General features: G+C 44.9%; 1 protein-coding gene across 4 annotated transcripts in view; it reads left to right on the forward strand.

Annotated features, from left to right (window-relative positions):
* The first annotated feature begins 116 nt into the window (after positions 1-116).
* Positions 117-15,656, forward strand: part of sh3kbp1 (SH3-domain kinase binding protein 1) — a 30,548-nt gene continuing 15,008 nt past the window's right edge. For 2 of the 4 annotated variants that reach the window (XM_070986040.1, XM_070986042.1), the window contains exons 1-4: positions 265-399; positions 6,861-7,018; positions 13,484-13,598; positions 15,116-15,222. In XM_070986040.1, coding sequence (XP_070842141.1) covers positions 396-399; positions 6,861-7,018; positions 13,484-13,598; positions 15,116-15,222 — 384 coding nt within the window. In that variant the 5' untranslated portion in view covers positions 265-395. Of the gene's footprint in view, positions 400-6,860; positions 7,019-13,483; positions 13,599-15,115; positions 15,223-15,656 lie in introns of all 4 variants that reach the window. The other 2 variants (XM_070986043.1, XM_070986041.1) reach the window with 2 other exon arrangements.

Below are 15,656 nucleotides of genomic sequence, written 5' to 3' on the forward strand. Positions count from 1 at the left end.
GTATATCTGCCTGTGATGAAAACGCAAATTGAACAGAAGCCGGAATTTACGCGGTGCACCTGAAGGCAACGAGAGAGGGCGAGAGAGAGAGAGAGAGAGAGAGAGAGAGAGAGAGAGAGAGAGAGAGAGAGAGAGAGAGAGATTTGGTCATCAGCGCTTTTCCGTTTTCTGGCTCCTCGCTCTGCCTCCTCTGTCGTGTCATCGGACAGAAAAAAGAGGAAGGAATATGGTTTCATCTGACGCTCCTCCCGTTTCAGGGCTGCTGTAGCGGATCTCCAGTGCGAGCAGGAGGCTGGGGCTCGGTCCGGCACAAACCCTCTCTCTACCTGAAACAACCACCTTCCCCCGTCACCGATCAGCCTGCAGGAGCACCACCAGCACACCGGGACACATAAATGGGTGAGATGCAACGCTCTTTTTGCCTCTAATTTGGAGAATGCCCCAAAAATAGCCTCCAGCGCCTCTGCGCATCTGGATGGGCTGGAATGAATGCCCGGTCCAGATGCGCGCTGGGTTCAGCCTCTCTCCTTCCTCCCCCTCGCCTCTCCTCCCTACCTCAGCTCCCCTGACGTCGCTTCAGACAGAGCCGAGCTGTTTGTAAGTGACCACACGGACTCGGTGTTTCCACCGTGTTTCCGACGCTGTGTTCCTGATTAGAAAGCTGCGCGTGGGTGCGCAGCGCGGCCGCGCGGGTGCGATTTGAAGGAAGCAGCCGGTCGCATTGATGAGTTGCAGATGTTGACACGTTTACATTCACTCTCTGTCTATCTGTCTGCCCATTGTGTTACACACTGTTTGACTCTCTCCAGCCCCCCGTCTCTGTGCATGAACAGGCCCGGCTGTGACATTCCTCTCATCATCGCCATCATTTCCCACGGCACTGCGCTGTTGCACACAATGCATGAGAATTAATGGACTGCAGGTTTGGTGTACCAAGTGCATACACAAATGATCTGATTATTTCACAGATGTCAGGCAGGGCTGGAGGCGGTACTTCCTTTTTCTTTTTATGATCTTTTTTTATGTGCATGTCTAGAATACATTCCTTTGGATGCGGATGCTCTGCAAAGGAGCACTTTGTAAAGTGAATGAATGCATGATCGATCACATGAATGCTCAGAATTAACCAGAAATGAAGATAATTAATGTCTGCAGCCCTTGTCCAAACTACTTCCTTTTTATTCCCATTGTATGCATACTTTCTATTACGCTGCTCTGTCTCTGCTGCATGTAAACAATGCACAGCGATTGTTTACATGGCACACCAGCGAGGCTGAATTACCCACAGAGAATTGCAAAATTGCTTGTAATATGCACAACTATATTCTAATATCAGCTGAAATGGAAATTACGAGGGCCTTCAAACAGGTCCTGCACATTAGATAAACCTATAAAAGAGTAGCTTTTAATACCTTCACATGTTGCATTCGTACATATCTGCAAGTTGAAAGTGACAGGATGCACAGAAAGATGGTGGTGGTGCTGGTGGTGGTTGTAGTGGGTGTCAGCAGGGGCACTCAGCTAATTTTCACCCCTAGGTGGGTTAATCCATCCATGACATTTGGACAAGCTGCCTACTATTGTAAGGTTACTTGCCTGTCATTCAAGATCTACACTCAGTGGCAATGACATTTGAGTGCACTCAGGTCTGCCATGAATTCCACCTGTATGACATTTACAATGTTCAGATTTTGTTGACATTGTCTGAAAAGGGTCATTTGGAGCATTGCTTAGGTCGTAGTTGAAGGTGGTGTTGTACTGAACCACATTATATTGAGAGGCATTTCTTATTTCTGTTACAGGCTTACTAAAAGTAGACTTTATGGCGGAACAGTTGCGTTTGACTGCATTAGACTGTACCCAATAAAGTTGCCAGTGAGTGTTTTAGATGCTGTGCAAGACATCAAAGAAAGGCAGCTTTAAATGAAAGACATTAAGGCCCCTTTGTTAATGTTATTTCACATTACACCGGCCTGAAAATGCAGGGCTATTAGCAGCTTGTGGACCCATTCTGTTGTTTTGGCCGTTTCTCTGCTCGCTCTCATAGATAACGACTAAGCCGCCGCTCTTACAGTGCGTAGCTTTCTGTAATTCTGCTGTTGCTGCAGTTTTCAAGGAGAAAAAAGTGGGAGCTTTGTCATCTAAAACTGTGTCCTTCACTCCCTCATAACTGAAGCCAAAGGTTGAGGTGAAGATTCAGCAGTTACGCAGACTCAAAAAGGAGGTTAGTTTCTCTGTCGTCACTGGCCTGAAGAGAAAGTAGCACAAAGGGGATGAAAAGACTTGTGGCTCTTCTCTCACCTGGAAGTGAAACACTTTCACTCTCTTTCTTGCTTTCGCCGTGTTTCACTGCCACCCTTTCTCTATCCACCTACACTGAACGCACGCAGCGGGCTGAGGGAGCGTAGTGAATCACGAAATCATTTCCCGCGATGCAGCCGAATAATTGAGCGGAGAAGGGCAGGAATTTTCCTTTAATGTGGGAGAATTTGCTGAAGTCTGTGATCTGATCCACAGTTGGAGTGGGTGGCTTTGACTCCCAGCGGGCTGCAGGCCAGCGTGAATGTTTCACCGACAGAAACAGGCAGCTGCTCTTGACATCATCAGCAACAGCAATGAAACATACCCACCGCTAAACACAGGTCCGCTGTAAACCAGTGAAATGTCAGCATGGCTTTGCTGAGTTCAGTGTGTGTGTGTGTGTGTGTGTGTGTGTGTGTAGTTTCCCCTTATCTAAACTGACTGCAGCTGTTCAGAGGACGCTCAGTTCCTGTATGTGTGTCTGTGTTTCTTGACCACTTGAGTGGGAGTTTTGTTTTGTCTGCAGACTTTCAAATACTCTGTCTCTTGTCTTCTCGTGGCCTCCCGTCTGTCATTTTCAGCTTTTGCACACACAACCAGTGTCTGAACAAGCGTCAGCGTGCGTGCAAACAGGACTGCGAACAAGCATTATTGTTTCATCTTCAGATTAGGCCTATTTTCTCAGTACATCGATTCATTGTTTTGTCTGTGAAATATCAAAAAGTAGGTCTAGTGGACAACGCTGACAGCTTCCCAAAGGTCAAAGTGATGTCCTTAAACAAATACTGTCTCTGATTTACTGTCATGTGACACAAAAAGCAGTAAATCTTTAGATTTGAGCACCTGGAACCAGCAAATATTTGTCAATTCCTGTTACTTTCCTCCTCGTTTTGATACAGCTTTAGCACTCTTTAGCGAACACCTGTTAGCGTGTTAGCACTTATACATTAGGCAGCCATTGAGCAAACATTAGCATTCTTTTGGTCTCTTGTTTGTGTTCGTCTGATGAACGTACACAAATTCAGTCTTCATCCTTTAGACTCCAGCTCCTGAGAAAAACAGTGTTTTTAGCTGCCATGTATTCGCTCGTCGCTAACTGTGTCATTTGGTGCTGCACAGGCAACATTAACATACAGGGAGTTTATTTGAGCTTTTTATTGCTGGGAACCTTGAGGAATATTACAGACATTGACTCTGAACTGAAAGCTACAGTAAGTTAGCAGGCCATAAAATCATTACAAACAGCTAAAGGAGGCTAATAAGCGTCTTAGCGATGCAGACTTGGCTCCATTCTCTGACATCACTGTTAGCTCATATCACCTGGTATCAACATACCATCTGTATGTGGATGTGCTGTCTGGGATTATATCTGATCTTTGGCCTTTAGTGGTATTTGATAAGAACCACACAGTGATCAGATCTTTTTGTGCAATGCTGCGTAGGTGCATCCCAGGTCACGGGAAGCGATGCTGCTATATGGGCTCTGCTAATGGACCCTGAGGGAGCGTGCTCATACCAGCTGTAAATGGTATCCAAACATGACTCAAACAGGAGAAAATGATGTTTTTTGTTTAGCGGCTAATTTCCGACGCAGATTGGAGTATTTACCACAGCAACACAGTGTAAATGGGATTGACTCAAAATGAATTACAGCGTGCGTTCATGATAATGAAGAACATGTCACCCAGTGCAACGCTGTGGCTCACTGATGAGTTTTTTTGGGGGGGGCAACAGTGGTTGTGATGATTATAGTTGCAGTTGACAATAACAAACATATAGTTTCCTTTGCTGTGGCCTGCGTATTGCTTTACAGAGCGTGACATTTCTATAAGATTTTCTTGTTGCATTGTTTGCATCCATCCCATCATGCTGCATTGTAATGATATAGACAATAACTGGAGGCAGCTTTCATCGTAAAAATCATTTCGGCGTCGATCACAAGGCTCAGCTTCCGCTCTTCCTGCAGCTCCTCTCCAGAGCCCGTTTGCCGTTGACTTTTAACTTGCGCCCTTCTTTGCGCTCGGTGATGTTCGTTCTGTGCGGAGCCACAAGCTGTCGTCTTCTTCAGCGGCGTGTGTGTCGTTGACTGACGTGGGTGGGTGGGTGGACTGCGGCGTGTCGTCCTGTTCTGTCACTCAGATGTGCTGTGATGATGGTGGTTCGCAAGACAAGTGCCACAAGCTATAAATTCACTGCACATACTTCTTCTTACTGTAGAACCCTCCGGATACTCCCGGACGCTATCTGCCACTTCCCCACACACTTCACATGTGAGAGCAACAGAAAAAGAAGGTATTTGTGCCACGTCACTGACTCGTCTGTAGCTAATCTATCCGGTTATCTCGGGCCAGAATCACATCCTCCCCATCTGAGCGCCAGGCCAACTCGAACAGTCGTCTGCTTTGTCTGCTTGATATTGACGTCTTGTAGAAGTCCTCCTCCTTGATGTAAACTCTCAGCGGCATTCCACCTTAACACAGCTGCTCACCCGAGCAGTGCGGTCTTGTGGTTGATTCTGGTTTGTGTGCGTAGGTGTGTGTGTCAAGCATGTGACTTTTTGGGCATGTCATGCCATATGTATGCATCCGCATGCATGTGTGTGAGGGAGAGATGGTTTTTGGGGAGGACGCCAGTGTGTCTGAGTCATAGCTACCCCTTTATACTGTTGTTCCCATGGTTACCCCACCCCCGAAACTCCCCCTCCCCAGCCCCCTTTTAGCTGCACACACAGTTTAGACAAGGATCAGACCTTGGCGGCCAATATATGTGTGTTTGTGAGTGTGTGCGTGTGCAAAGGGTTAGGGTTAAGAAAGCTGTATGTGATATGACACATTCAGTACATTTTTACAAGTATTATGAGCTGCACGAGCAGGCACAAGGTGTTTGTGTGTGTGCGAAGGTATGAGTTGATGTGTGTGACGTTAGGAGAGCTGCTTTCAGGTGCGTTTATGAAAAGTGGTCATTTACATCAAAGCTTTTCTGTTCGGCTTTTAATGCTTATAATTTGCCGCATATCACTGTGATATTTTCCTGTTTTCTGTTTAGGGTCGTTTCCACAGCACTAATTGTATCAGCAGCATTTCACAGCCGTGCGGCGCTCGCCAGGCTGCTGCTCTGAGCTTCTCTTTGAAAACACTTTTTCATTCAGTCACTTTCCAATCGCATCTGCTCTGCCGCGGCGCTCCCTGCACAGGCTGGCAGACTTGACATGACACTAATCAGTTATTATCTGCCAAAGCTTGTTTCCAACCTTGTGCAGTTCTAGACTCCGTATCACCTTCAGTAATGCTAATCAGCAGCTTACACATCAATACTGCAGCGGTTTATCTATTTGTCTTGTTTTTGTTCCATTTACTCATTTAACTTTTTCTCTTCATCTTCTCCTTTATTGGGCAGTTTCACTGTGTCATTGCAGTGTGCGCCGCACTGGAACACATGACAATAAAACAGCCTTGAACCTCGAGTGAAGGTTGGATAGCGATCAAAAGAAGCCAAAGTATAACTGAATGTAATTAAAGGTATCCTGTGGAGTTTTTGACTGCTAGTAGCGTAAAGTAACGATGCACAGCGAGACAAGAAGTGAGCAACAATGGATGTAAACAATCCCGAAATTTCTGTTTTAAAAATCCTGTCAGTTGTCCAAATTAAATGTCAGGGACGAAAATCAGTGACAACAAGTTTGAGGCACAAAAGCGACGAAACATCACGGGTTTGGCTCAAGCGACGACTTTGTTAAAGTTCAGGGAGCGTCAGCATCATGGTGACAATAATAAACACATGATGAAGGTCATGGAACAATCGTGGTCATGCTTCAAAGAGACCAGCGTTGACTGTCGGTTGGAAACGGGAAACGAACAGCGGTCTCTCGGACTCCATAGCGTCACATGATTTCATCTGTTACTCCGACTGCAACTACCGTTTCAGCTCGAGGCCTTTGTCACTTGAACGTGAACAGATGGCGCTTTGGGAAACTGGCTGCCGCTGTCATTCTTCTCGGGAGGACGGTCTCGTTTGATAAAGGAGGAAGTGCATTCATCACGTTCGTCAGGCCTCAAAGACACACACAGAAACACTGAATGTAACTTGTGTGCTTACAAAAAGGTTCCCGATGCACCTTTAATTAATGAGTGAAAGTTTTCCTGTTCAAAAGCGAAACTCAGCGCAGCAGAGTGTCACAACATGATGCCATTGATGGAATTAGTGCAGTGGAAATGAACAATGTGCTGAATTTAGCGTTTGACAGGTAACTCCAACTTCCCCTCGAGTATTTTTCAAGCCTTTATTTGTGTGTGTGCGGGAGAATCGCCAACTCACGCGCAGACACACACATTATGAATACAGATTTTATTTGAGAAAATGAAACACTCATCAGAGTCTGAGCTGCACCACAGAGAAATAACATGCAGTTTGCTTTATCTCTGCAGACCAGAGTGACTTCAGTTTTAATGTAAAGTTCTATTGTTGATGCGACGCCTCTGTTTGACCTTCTGTTGCGGTTTATGGTTGACGCCTTTTCTCTCTCTCTCTCTCTGTCTCTGTCTCTCGCCCTTTGCTCCCAGTGGAGGCCGTGGTGGAGTTCGACTATGAGGCTCAGCAGGACGATGAGTTGAGCCTGTCGGTGGGCGACATCATCGTGAACATCCGGCGGGACGATGGAGGATGGTGGGAGGGCGAGCTGGGCGGACGCAGGGGGCTGTTCCCGGATAACTTTGTCAGGGTGAGTGGTCACAATCGGCCCTCTACCTCATTTTTTCTTCTCTGTCTGAGTTGCCTCTTAAACCCACAAGAGGCCCTCCTCAAATAACAGCCGAGTAAACATGCAGTTTCCAGCGTGTCACTGCAGTGTGGTTTGCTTGAGGTGTTTCCTTACATTATTTCAAGGCCAGAAAACAGACCTGGTTAAAATTAGGATTGCATTTAGATCACACCGAAGATATTGAGGTATGTGAAGGCTGTGAGCAGAGGTCAAAGGTTCTTAATAGAAGCTGTTCAGCTGTGATCGTAGCATGTGCATCTGCATTTAGTGTGTTTCTCCACTCATTTCACAGGGATATTTAGCAGGATGTTCCTAAAAAACAAGAATCATGCAAACGTTTTCCCACATCATCATCATTCATGACGCTTTTATCCAAAGCGACACACATATGAATTCACACACCGCTGACACGGCATCAGGGGCAGCTTTGGGGTTCAGTATCTTGCCCACGACCGCTCTACTTCCTGAGCCACAGCTGCCCCACTACAAGTGTGAGGCGCTATATTTATCTGCAAAGCCTCTGTCTGCATTTTCTTATTTTCCTCTTGTGCTGCTGTGGTCAGGCTGTTTGCGGTGTGCAGCCTCCGGCCAGTGACACCGCGCAGGTGAGGCTGGGACTTTCTAAAAATGAAACAACCAGGCTGATGCTGTAATCTGTGTCGCCTCTTCTTTGAAGCTCCTGTGCAACCCATGCAAATGGCCAGCGAATCGATGGTGTAGGTTGACCGTGCATGTAGGTTATTCCTGTTTATTCTTAGCTCTAGGCGCCATTGTGATTATGAGGTGGGCAAGAAAGTCTACATATGACATCTGGCAGGCTCATCTGATGAAGCATACTGGTGCTGTACATTCAGAGGCTCCTGGCCTGGTTGGTGGTCCTTCCTCAGCTGACAGTGGTCCAGCAGCACTCATGAGGATGAAGAATTAATAAGAAAAATATGTGTGGTAGATTTATTAACTCAGCACGTCTCATGACTTCCTCTTTCTCTCCAACTTTACTTCTGTGTCTTTCAAGCTGAAATGTCATCGTTACACCCACAGTTACAGGAGGAGCATTTGGCTGCACACTGGGCTTAAAATCGGTATTTTCTTTTTGAACCCAAAAGCTGCAGAGACGTATTCATAAATCCAAAATCAGAGCTAAAACGATTAGCATAACTTGGATGGATTGTTAGTTTAAGTTGTTATTGAAGCAAAAATGCCAAAGAAAATCTGTGGTTCCAGCCTGGTTTTCTGTCCTCTGTGACAGTAAACTGAACGTCTTTAGGTTTTGGATCATTGATCGGACAAAACAAGGATGTCACATTGTCTGCGGGAGGCTAAAAGTTAGGTATGAGAGCAATTCAGGCGTGAGTTGGCCGTAAAAAACAGGGTGTTTGTGGTGATGAGAGGAGGGAAGTATTCTGCTCACTGGACCGTGAGGGGGAAGTAGAAAAGTACCGCAAGTCAAAGGTGGCGTTCACATTTTGACAGCGCTGAAGAAGTCCGTCCGTTGTCAGGTGGTTGACCGTGCAGCCAGGCTTCATTTGTGCTGACTGAACGTCACAGCTCTCATTCACTGTCAGGGAGCCGGACAATGGGCCTGTGAAGGCTCACTGACGCTGTTTGTGTGTGTGTGTGTGTGTGTGTGTGTGTGTGTGTGTGTGTGTGTGTGTGTGTGTGTGTGTGTGTGTGTGTGTGCGCGTGTGTGTGAATGAGACGGAGGGAGGCTGTGAGTAATGCAGTAATACCAGACGGGTCTGTCACAAGACTGCAGTTATGGGAATCAGTGACATTAAGCTTCGCAATGCTGTGTGAGTGTGTGTGTTTGTGTGTGTGTGTGTGTGTGTGTGTGTGTAGGAAGTGGGGGATGTGGACAGATAGGTTGAAAGGGGGGCAGGAAGTGATGGTATGCGAGCAGCCCCCTTTGGTGCCATCATGGCTGCCGACCTGCACAGATCAACTGCTTATTAAAATGAAGGTCATTGAATTAACTTTTTTTTCAATCAATGTGTGTTTGTTTCTAATGTTTAAACCACTCAGAGGTGTAATTTGAGAAGAGGTCAGCTCAGGTTAACAACATGCTAATTCTGGACTTTGTCAGTGTTATTCCTGTGTTAATTTAGCAAAGCAATCACTGTCAAAGATGTCATGAGACTGAAAGCTAACGCTGCTATCACACTGAAGATGCTTTAGCCACTGTGCAAATATATGTATTTGTCAAAGCCTGGAGCAGCTATTAGCTGTGCAACCAATTAGCTAAACTGATTTTTATCTAAAAACCCAACTGCTCAGTGGGGAAATGCAGACGTAAAGCATGTCTTTTAAAATCTGTCGAGCATTTATAAACACAATCAGCTGCAGGGACAGGGCGCCTAACAACACCCGAAAAGATTATTGTCACTTTTGATTAACCAGCTGAACATTTTTTCACTTAATGGATTCGCCCATAGCACGTCTGAAACAGCTGGTGTGCACGTCTGTGGGAAGAGCTGTTATCACCTGACCTGTGCGGATTAGACGAGCAGGTGTTGCAAATCAGAATCACATGTTCCAATTTGACATCAAGTGCTAATCATTGCTTTTCATGGCGGAGCAGCTGGATTTGGACTTTGAAGAAGTAAAGTCGCCGCAGATGTCTGAGAAGTTGTAGAATTTAGCAAGAAAAGCATGCTTTAGTTTCATTTGACAGTAAGCGTAAGTGACATTGGATACATTTTAACTTGGTCTCAGCTAAAATGATGTAAAATGCTAAAAAAGTACCTTTTGTAGTTTCCCGGAGTCCAAGATAACAAACTTAAACCTAAATATGTTTGGTTACACTTATTGTGTGTGTATATATATATATATATATAACTCACAGTCTGTTGTTCTTAGTCAGTTTGACCGGTGAGTAGAGTTGTGCAATAAGGATGAGTTTCTGAAAAGGGGGGAAATGATATTTTGTGTCATCGTTCCGGAGCATTTCACAAGCAGAACTCTTTCTCTTTCCCCATTTTTATTTATTTTTTTTCTGCCTCTGACTTACAGTCTTTTGTAGTGCTAACAAAGCTAACGTGGCCTTGCTGTTAGCTGCTCCCTGGCATTGTTTAACATTATCTGTGACCGGGAGGAAAGGTCAGAAATCCGGTGATAGGGGATGCACAAAAAGCAATGTTTAGCATTAAAGCAGTGCCTTGTAAACTACGTACTCGTCAGACAAACACAACCACCACTGCAGTGTACATTATGCAGGTGTTTCCTGTTCAGATATGATGAATCATGTCGTCTTCCTCTCCTCTTTTCAGCTGGGTTTCCTTTAACTCTGAGTTACCTCCATATCCCCACAGGAGGAATTGCAGCAGAGCATGAAAGCAGTCCAAGTAGTAACAAAGGCCTCCAAGAACAGTTAGCTCTCTCCTTGATTTACTTAGCGAAACCACACAATCATTCGCATCCACTTCCAAACTCAAATATATTAATTATTTCAAACAATCAGCCTTAATAGACAACAGATGAACTGTAGGATTGCTGTTCCGTTGCTTTTCATGAAGCATAAAGCCAAATGGCTGGTGAACATCGCCGCTCATAAAACGGGGAGGCTGTAGGCTAACAAATGGCCGCTGTGGGTTTTTGTGTAGGCTGGCTTGTGCAATGTGGAGTCTCCAAGTTAAAAGCAATTTTTTTTTTCAGCAGTCAGTGCGTGGGCCGTGTCTATGCATGTGAGTTTCTGAATGAGTGAATGCATCTATATCTGTTTTTGCACTACACAAAGGCATGCAGGATATAGACTTAGCCACTCCATCTGCACTCTGACTGCACAATCGATGTCTGTGCTTTTTTTCCTGCCTCTACATTAACGCTGCATTAGCCTACTTAACAAGCTGCAAATGTGTGTGTGTGTGTGTGGGGGGGGGGGGGGGGGGGGGGGGCAACTGAGTGGACACAACTTTATTTCATCATTGGCATTTTTAATTGTAAAGTTAGTTAACTATCAATGAATTATCAATTGGGCGGCACGGTGTCGCAGCAGGTAATGCGTGTGCCTCACAGCAGGAAGGTTGCTGGTTTGATCCCTTTCTGTGTCAAGTTTGCATGTTCTTCCCGTGCATGCGTGGGTTCTCTCCGGGTACTCCGGCTTTCTCCCACAAACCAAAAACATGCTCATTAGGTTAATTGGTGACTGTAAAATTGCCCCTAGGTGTGAGTGTGAATGGTTGTTTGTCTTGTGTGTTGCCCTGCGATCGACTGGCGACCGGTCCAGGGTGTACCCCGCCTCTCAACCCCGAAAGGGATAGGCGGTATAGAAAATGGATGGATGAATTATTAATTTGCTTATTCTGTCGACTAATTGACAAATGTTTTCAGCTTTACCATGTAACTCTCCATTGCTTAGATGCTCTGTGGGCCGTGGGTTTGCCGTCTCACTAAGACGTTAGCTTGGCTGTGTGGAGAGCTTTTATACCGAACAAAATGCACCTTCTAACTCCAAAGGTGTGTTGGTGTCTTCATGTCCTCTTAGCAGCTAGCTAGCGCTGTCTGGTAACTCCAAAGTTGCCTTGAGAAATAAGTAATGTAATTACTTTTAGTGAGCATGCTTAACAAGTAATTGATTACACGTTTCAAATAGCTAACAGTGAACCAAATTCAAATAACACTGCAGACAAAGTGAGCAACCGTTTTTAGCTGGTGAATAGTGGAGCATTTAGCAGATAAAGAGCCCTTTCGGGGAATTAATATTGGATTTATATTCATCGTGGTGGGCAGAAACATGACTCCAAATAATGTTGCTCTGTGTCCGCTGTGCGAAAATGGGCAAGTCATGTCTGTAGGCTGAACATGAAGCCACAGCCAGGAGACGTTTGGCTTAGCTTAGCCTGCAGACTGGAAGCAAAGGGAAACAGCTAGCCTGGCTCGCTCCAGAGTAAAAGGATCTCCACTTATTCCTTTAAAGATGGATGTAGGAACAGCGAGGAGAAAGAGAGTTTTCTCTGTGTGAGCTCACATGTTGTGGTTTACAGGGCAATTTCTGCTCTTAAGTTTTAATTGGTATCTTCCTGTTGTCAGGAGTTAATTGGCCAGTTGTTATAGTTTTTTAAAAAACACAAAAATCAGCCTTGCTTCTTCCGTATGTCCAGTCCTCAACCTTTGCAGCTCCTAAAATGGCTCTTAGCCTAAGATGCGCTTCAGCTGTTGTCTAGGAAACATCTTCTCTTGTTAGTATTTTTGGATCTCAGAGGCTCATTAAGGCTTTCACGCCACACCAGACCAAACACAGCCAGAGTGTGTGTGAGGGGTTGGACTCTGTGAGTCAGTATACCCGGGCCCGTATGCTTCACTGAGCTGCGCTCGCCACAGGCCAGGGCTTATGAAACAGTGTCATGATGAATGTGGAGGGGAGATGTGAACCGTCATGTCTCGTCTTTCTGGGCCTCTGTGCGTGAATGCGAACGTCTCCCTGCTCGTCGTCTCCCCGTCCGCCTGCTTGTTGATTCTTCTGTCGCTCTGCGTGTTTGTCCGCCCGCCTCTCCGGCTTTCCTTGATCAGTTTCGCATGGCGTCTTGTGATTCTTTATGCAAGTGAAAGTCATGCGGACGGAGAGCGGGCAAAGGGAAAGGTCGCAGCGGCAGAGGAGGGGCCGAGTCTTCTGTTTGTGTGTTTGTGTTTGTCCGGGCTTCGCGAGCTCTGGCTGGTCGTCTGCAGGTGAACAGTGAGGGTCACCTGGGTCGCTGTTGCCGAATGCCGCTGCTCCGCTGCAGAGCGGAGCAGAGCTGACATACAGAGATAATGTTTGACAAACCTTATTTGCATTAATTGAATACATCAGTAAGTTTATGGCACAAACAGCCTCATAGCCTTCAGGATTATAGGCAACAGTGCTTTATTATTTACAGTAAGACACATTTTAATCACGACGTGAAGGATTTTATTTTAAATTTTACCACTACAGCATGTTTTAGGTGCATTATGGTCTGATGGGAGAGTAGCTTTTGTTTCAATGTTGTATCAGTGATCCAGTATTAAAGCATTTTACAGATAAGCATCGCCCCTTCCTTCATAAGGAGGGAGTGCAGCCTGGCTGGTCATGATACTTGCATGTCCATTTGTCTAAATGATGATTTGATCATGATCATGATCATCACTGTAGGCACAGTCATGTTGTATTGAGTTATTCAGTCTGTACTGACATTTTTTATTTAATTAAGGTCTCGAGTTAGTACATTAAATTGTCATTGTCCTATTTATCTTTTTGTCATCGTGTACGGTTCATGTTCACCTCTTACATCATTCTATAACCCCTCATGTCTCATTCTTGACTTATTTCTGTTTCTGTAACCTGCATTTTCTCACCTGAACCCACCTTTTTTTTCCATCTCTCCCACCGTCCTTCCTCACCTCCTCCTCCTCCTCCTCCTCCTCCTCCTCCTCCTCCTCCACTCATCACCTCCTGTTGCTCTCTCTTTGCAGGAGATAAAGAAAGAGGCAAAGAGGGATGGAGGTCAGGCAAGCATGCTCAGATCTGACCTTTCCAACGGGAGGGCCAGCCCTGTGTCCGACCCCGGCGTACGACCCGGCAGGAAAGGTCCTCGAGTCTCTCTCGAACACACACACATGCACGCACACACACACACGCACACACACACACGCACACACACACACGCACACACACACACGCACACACACACACACACACACACACACACACACACACACACACACACACACACGCACACACACACGCACACACACACACACACACACACACTCATACCTGGTGGCCATTAGGCAGGTTTAACTCTTCAGTCTCAAACACAGATCCTATTAGTGTGAGGAAGGATTTGGGTCAAGCATTCCTGTCCGTTCTAACATGCACACACACACGTGCACTGTGTCGGGCCGTAACTTGGAACTACTTAAGTACAAATATGAGGTACTTGTACTTTACTTGATAATTATCTTCTCTTGCTACTTTATACTTCAACTATACTGCAGTGCGGAGGGAAGTATTGGACTTTTTACTCCACTACATTTGTGTGACAGCTTAAATTACTTTGCTGATTAAGATTTTAGGACACAAGACGCATAAAAATGTAAGCAAGTACACCTGAAATGATTGATTGATTTTATCGATTGACAGCAAATTAATTGGCAACTATTTTACTAATCTTTTATTTCATTTTTCATGCCAAAAAAATTAATTTCATCTTCTTAAATGAGGCCGTGTCCTGCTTTTCTTTTAAAGTAATTGAATTATTTTCATTTCTTTTTAATAGTTTTGAGGTTTGGACTGTTGCTTGGTCATAACTTTGGGCTCTGGGTAATTATGAGGACCTTCCTCACTATTTTCAGAATTTTTACAACGCAAACAATCAATCAATTAATGAGAAAGTAATCAGCAGATTAATCCAGAATGAAAATATTAATTAGTTGCAGTCCTGTGCAAAATAGTTCAAAATGAGCTCCACCTCAACCAGCCACAACAGCAAATTACATTAATGCTGAGTCATAATAATCTAATGATCTCATATTTAGTATTCTGTCTGCATTGATACTTTTAATACTTAAAAAAGTAAAGTACATTTTTCTGATTGTACTCACTGCAGGACTTAATTTGTAAGAGTATTTTCACACTGTATTATTTGTACTTTTACTTAAATAGAGGATCTAACCCTAACCCTCCACTACTGCATGTGCATGTACATACACACCCTTCCATGCAACAGCTTATTTAACATGAAGAAGAGTGACACCTTGTGGATGAAAGAGGAACTGCAGGCTTATGTCTTAATGCTCCAGCTGGTGTGGCATGACTAATGAGGAGGCTAATGAGTGTAAGACAAACAACTGCAAGGGCAATGTGAAGCATTTGGTGTCTTTGCTGGTTAGTGAGACTGTCCTCTAGTTGAAAGGTCAAAGGTCAGTGTTGTCAGCCGTGAGGGCTTTTAATATGTCAGCAAACATTTGCTCCCTCAGTGCTAGTCATGTCGCATGTATGCCTAAAATATGTTCATATGTGCTCTTCACCTGTGTGTGTGTGTGTGTGTGTGTGTGTGTGTGTGTGTGTGTGTGTGTGCGTGCGTACGTGTGCTTGCACTACAGGAGAACAAATCCGTAAGCGGAGGTGTAAAGCGGCATTCAGCTACGTGCCTCAGCATGAAGATGAGCTAGAGTTGAAAATAGGAGACATCATTGAGATCATAGCAGAGGTAAGACCGACCACATCTTACTGGACTCATCGTGAAGCTTCTCATTATGAAGTAGAAGGCCTGTTGGCAGAAATCTGCCTCCAAAACGCACAAAAAGATGTCCTTTGAGCATATTTATCACATGTTTTATAATAAGATATATAGTTGAAAAAACCAGAGCAGCCACTGTGACACAGTGTCCACCAGAGAGCACTGACAACTTTATATATTGGTCATAATTCTTTAATAAGAACAGACCCTCAACTCAGATAAAGACCTGAGAGCAGACCACCTGAGAGCTCTGATTGGTTCATTCATTAGCAGCAGATCAGAATATTATTGCTAAATAATTAAAAAACAGTTTAAAGTCTTTGACTCACAGGAAGTCTGTCCAGCTGACTTCCTGTTCATCTGCAGAGTCAGCGCAGGTGTCTTAGTGTGTGTGTGTGTGTGTG

This window comes from Chaetodon trifascialis, chromosome 18, assembly GCF_039877785.1.
Source record: "Chaetodon trifascialis isolate fChaTrf1 chromosome 18, fChaTrf1.hap1, whole genome shotgun sequence".
NCBI lineage: Eukaryota > Metazoa > Chordata > Actinopteri > Chaetodontiformes > Chaetodontidae > Chaetodon > Chaetodon trifascialis.